Raw genomic sequence first — 4988 nt, forward strand, 5'->3', positions numbered from 1 at the left:
TGTCAACGTCAATAATTTGTTTCTATAAAAGGTCAATTTACTTGGGTTCTTCTACAAATCTATGGGCTCGGTTTCTTTAAGAAAGATTCACGGACAATGCATCTAGTAGCTAGATTCATTGTATTTTTTATTTTGGAAAAATTTATTAACTAATGTCACTAATGACATTAACCCTTGTGACTGAGCACCAAAATGCTACCTCCAAAATCTAATTTATAGTTCAATGCTTCAATTTGGAATACAAGCTAGATTTTATATTAAGAATCGAATGTGACAACTTATATTTTGAGACAGAAAGTATTTTCATTTTACAAAATCTTAAGAGACAGATTTATCAAACGTTTTGTTGATAACAACTTTGTATTTTCATTTCACAATGATTAATACATAGTGCTCATCACCATAATGTAATCAAAATTATTCAAAATTCAATATGGATGGTTAAGATTTAAAAATTTTTAATTTACAATTTTTTTAATGATGAATTTTTTTTAAGAAAATTAGTTATAAGATTATTTTTATTTTAAATGTTGTAACCTATTAAGATAAAAAAAATTATTTAAAAAATATATAAAAAATTTCTATTAAACCTGGACCATTTAAAATCGATCCAGATGGCCTGAATCGATGTTCATTCTCTCCGGTATACATGCCATGTTCTGGAAGCCCAAATAATTGGCTTCTCTAGAATCATTGCGTCCATAAAAATATTTAAAATACATTGAATCATTAATGACATATACATTGAATAATTTTATTTAGCACCATACAAAGTATTTGAAATTTAAAATATGGGATAGAAATAACACGTCAAGATTTCCAAAAATTACAAAGGGTTTTAACTATAAATAAGACATCCTAGCGATTCAGCTATGAACAAATAACAAGTACATCTCAACCATTCTTCCTCAAGCTACTCAGACAAAATAAAGAAATGGTGAACATGAGCACGGGCGTGATCTTGAGCATCCCAATGATCGACATGCAGAAATTTCCAGATGAAGAGGAGTACAAGAAGCTAAGAGAGGCATGCGATGAATGGGGATGTTTCAGAGTGGTAAACCATAGCTTACCCAAGAGCTTAATGGAGGAGATGAAGAAGGTGGCAACGTGTTTGCATGATCGTCCAAGAGAGATCAAGAAACGCAATGCTGATGTTGCTAAGGGAAGTGGCTACACATATCTTCCTATAAATCCACTCTATGAAAATATGGGTTTTCATGACTTTGGATCCTCTCTTGATATCGATACTTTCTGCTCTCAGTTGGATGCATCCCCTCATGACAAGTTAGTATACAAATACTAATCACTCTATGTAAAATGAAATATAATTGTTGACTAGATCATATAATGCATGCAGGGAAATCATGAAGGCATATGGGAAAGCAATTCAAGAACTAGCGGTGGACATAGCCAGAAAGATAAACGAATGTGTTGTGGGGTTATCAGAACCCGTTGATTTTCAAGACTGGCGATGCAATTTTAAGATGAACAAATATAGCTTCACCCCTGAGACTGTAGGACTCTCAGGAGTCCATGAGCACACTGATCCAGGGTTTCTCACAGTTGTTCAAGATGATGACCTTATTGATGGTCTTGAAGTCTTACACCTTCCCTCTGGTTCCTTTATTCCAGTCCCTCCTTTATCTGGCACCTTCGTTGTTAATCTCGGGGATGTTGCTCATGTAAATTAATCTCTCTTCACTTAACATCCATATATTTCCTCTTTTATGCCATTCATCACTTTTCTCTCTATCTCTCTTTAATTTGCATCACACTTCATGATTGTGAATCTATGTTTTATTAACATGCATGCTTCCCTTTGAATTATAAGAGGTAAGTAGTTACTTGAGGTTGAACCTTTGACCTTCTGCCATGAAGGGTAGATTACATGTCACTGGGCCATAAAGCCATTATCTTATTCACATGCTTCTCTACGTTGTAGATTTGGTTAGAAAATGATTATTATTATTTTAAATGAATGATTTAGGTGTGGAGTAATGGAAGGTTTCCAGGTGTGCATCATCGTGTGCTATGCAAGGAAGGAAGGACCAGAATTTCAGTAGTGGCAAGTTTGCAAGCACCAAGGCATAGGGATGTTGAAGTTGCAAAAGAGTTTGTGGACGCAGACCACCCACCTCTCTTTATGCCTTTCACTTTCGAACGTTACATTGAGTCTCGTTGGGCCAAAAATATGAGAGTTGGTGAAGCGCTTGACTTCTTGCGTGTTGATCACCCTTCAAATACTGTTTCAGCTTGATGTGCTTTAGGGGAGATGAGTAAGAGAGAAATAAAATAAATACTACCTCTTGAGCCTTTTCAAGAGAAATAAGTTGTAGTTAAGTTTTAACTATAACTTGTTCCTTTATAAGTAGGGTTGGAGGTAGGTAATAAGTTTCATCATTATAAGTTCTTTCTTAGTGTTTTTATAGTGTTGCTTGGGGTACTTTATGATGAACTCAGAGAAAGGGATAGAGGAGTGAAGCTGGCCCCTTATGTTAGACTCATGTGCTAATAAATAGGATAAGACCCACTTCTTTCTTCTTATCTCCTTATATAAATATATATATATATTTTACAATAATAAGAGTTCAATAATCTGTAATCTTGCTTTGCAATTATTATATATTATGTTTCATTTTTATACATCCTTCTCACTAGCCACAATCTATATTATTGTTTTTCCCCAAGGAACCACAATTTATACCATCAAACACTTGATAAAATAATTAGCAGAATTCCCGCCAGCTATATCCATAATCCATGAAGAAACATGTCTGTATGGTTGAATGAAGCGGCGACTTGAGTCATTGCCATAGTGACAGTGGTTGAAAACTTTCAGCAATGACTAAAAAGTCGCCACTGAAAGACACTTTCAGCGGTGACTTTTAGAAGTTTTAGCAGCGACATTTGTCGCCATTGAAAGCTACTTTTGACGGCGACCTTATTGTCACCGCTGAAAGAACTTTTGGTGGTGACAAACTGTCGTTGCCAAAAGTGACTTTCAGTGGTGACTTTTTTGTCGCCACTGAAAGTGATGCCTAAGAAAAATTGGCTTTAATGATGCCATATCATCACTGGCCACCTCCACGTCATCGCTGCCGGTCACCACATCATCACTGACCGGACGTCACGTCATCACTAGCTACCCCTATGTCATCGTCAGCCACCTCCACGTCATTGCCACATCACCACTCTCATGCCATGTCACTTCTCCCTGTCACGTCACCACCCAAATATTTTCACCTTAAATGTGTCTTCTTCAAGGTTCGAACTCGTGACCATGTCCTTTCGTGTTCAATCTTCTTGCCGTTGAGCTAGATTGAATTTGTTTATTATTATTGTAAATAATATATATATTATTAGATTAGACTTTCAGTGGCGACATTAAGGTGAAAATATTAGCATTTCCAAATGACTTGAAACTTCAATTCTTGGACCAAAATAACCTTTCACAAGAGTAAACTACATAAACTCAAAAACAATAAGGATTAAAATCAAATTATACACAATTATATCAAAGAGTGTATAAAATTCTGGGAAGATGTGTGGAAGTAGCATGAAATTCTAGAAGTTAACACAATTGTAAAATGAACACATGCATCTTCAACCTTGAGACTATAGGGCCTATAGGAACCCATCAGCACGCTAATCTAGGGTTTCACTCAGTTGTTCAAGATGATGACCTTATTGATGGACTTGAAGTCTTGCACCTTCCCTCTGGTTCCATTGTTTCCGTCCCTCCTTTATCTGGAATCTTTGTTGTAAATCTTGGGGATGTCGCTCATGTAAATTTTGCTCCCTTCACTTAACATCCACATATTCCCTCTTTTTCATGCCTTTGATCACTTTTTCCTTGTCTCTCTTTAAATGCATGACATTTCATGTTTGTGAATCTAAGCTTTTATTAAAATGCTCTCTCTTCGAATTATAGAAGGCAAATAAGTACTCGAAGTAAGGGCCAGATCGAACCCGTGATGACCTTTCACCATTAAGGGTGAATTACATGTTATTGATACTACTAATAAAAAAAGTCTTTTACACCGGTTAGAATAAGCATTTGACATTAGAAAGACGACCGGTATAGAAATGGGCGGCATTAAAAATCCAATCTTTTTACACCAGTTGCAAAACCAGTATAGAAAATATTATTTTTAATACTTGTTGTTATTCCAACCAATGTAAAAGTGAAAATTAAAAAAATTAAAAAGATCTACAATTTATGAGATCTAATAAAATCCCAGAAGAAGCTGTGATTAAATCGCAGCTTCTTCTAAGATTTTACCATATCTCAAAAGATTCAAATTTCATAACATTGTAACAAACAATTCAACAATCTAACAAATAAGAAATAGTATAAGAGTAAAAGCAATCATATCTAATAAGATCGTAAAAAAACTAATCAAGTTTTTCAGAAATGATATTGATTCATATTGGTTTATAGTATAAAAATATATTTGTTAGACAAAGTTTAAAGTTATTCATGAAACAGAAAAATAAACAAAGAGTATAAACTTAAAACGAATATAACGGCAATAAAGATGAGTATAGATCTAGGCAAATATGAGCATTTAGATGACAACATAATGTGAGCTTGAGATAGCATGGATCTAGATGTGATGGACACAAATCTTGATGTCATGAGCATAGATCTGGATGGACAAGCACAGATTTGGATGGTGTGAGGATGGATCTCTACCTAACAATCATGGAGAAGTCAATGAACCTGAAAAAGATGAAGCACTATAAAGGAGTCAAGCATGAAGAATACATCATAACACAAAGGAGAAGAGCATGAAATAGAGGACTAGCATTGAGATTATTGATGAATGAAGCATAGAAAGGAGATTACAAGAGAACTTAGAGAGATTGCGAGAGAATGGAGTTTGGTTTAAAAGAGGCGGTTGCAAAATGAAGTAGATTAACCTTTATGTTTTAAATCACCATTTTAGAGCTTGTAAATATTATTTTTTAAAAAAATATTTTAA

At 34.6% G+C, this 4988-nt stretch overlaps 2 protein-coding genes across 2 annotated transcripts; both read left to right on the forward strand.

Moving 5' to 3' along the window:
• Window positions 1–915: 915 nt before the first annotated feature.
• LOC114755994 (2-oxoglutarate-dependent dioxygenase DAO-like) lies at window positions 916–1486 on the forward strand. The gene is made up of 3 exons (XM_028944902.1): window positions 916–1287; window positions 1361–1441; window positions 1468–1486. The coding sequence occupies exons 1-3, from the start codon at window positions 935–937 to the stop codon at window positions 1484–1486; spliced, it is 453 nt and encodes a 150-aa protein (XP_028800735.1). The 5' UTR covers window positions 916–934.
• LOC114755974 (2-oxoglutarate-dependent dioxygenase DAO-like) lies at window positions 1446–2523 on the forward strand. The gene is made up of 2 exons (XM_028944882.1): window positions 1446–1685; window positions 1991–2523. Exons 1-2 carry the CDS (start codon window positions 1488–1490, stop codon window positions 2258–2260), a joined length of 468 nt encoding a protein of 155 aa, XP_028800715.1. The 5' UTR covers window positions 1446–1487; the 3' UTR covers window positions 2261–2523.
• Window positions 2524–4988: the final 2465 nt, after the last annotated feature.

Source organism: Neltuma alba, unplaced genomic scaffold, assembly GCF_004799145.2.
Source record: "Neltuma alba isolate B1F8T4 unplaced genomic scaffold, ASM479914v2 tig00010367_pilon, whole genome shotgun sequence".
NCBI classification, from domain to species: Eukaryota; Viridiplantae; Streptophyta; class Magnoliopsida; order Fabales; family Fabaceae; genus Neltuma; species Neltuma alba.

What these genes read in the sequence shown, in the direction of transcription:
- LOC114755994 (XM_028944902.1), top strand. Translation starts at nt 935, where the DNA reads ATGGTGAACATGAGCACGGGCGTGATCTTGAGCATCCCAATGATCGAC. An exon ending in GATGCATCCCCTCATGACAA is followed by an intron (nt 1,288 to 1,360) that starts GTTAGTATACAA and finishes TAATGCATGCAG; the next exon opens with GGAAATCATGAAGGCATATG.
- LOC114755974 (XM_028944882.1), top strand. Translation starts at nt 1,488, where the DNA reads ATGAACAAATATAGCTTCACCCCTGAGACTGTAGGACTCTCAGGAGTC. An exon ending in ATCTCGGGGATGTTGCTCAT is followed by an intron (nt 1,686 to 1,990) that starts GTAAATTAATCT and finishes TGAATGATTTAG; the next exon opens with GTGTGGAGTAATGGAAGGTT.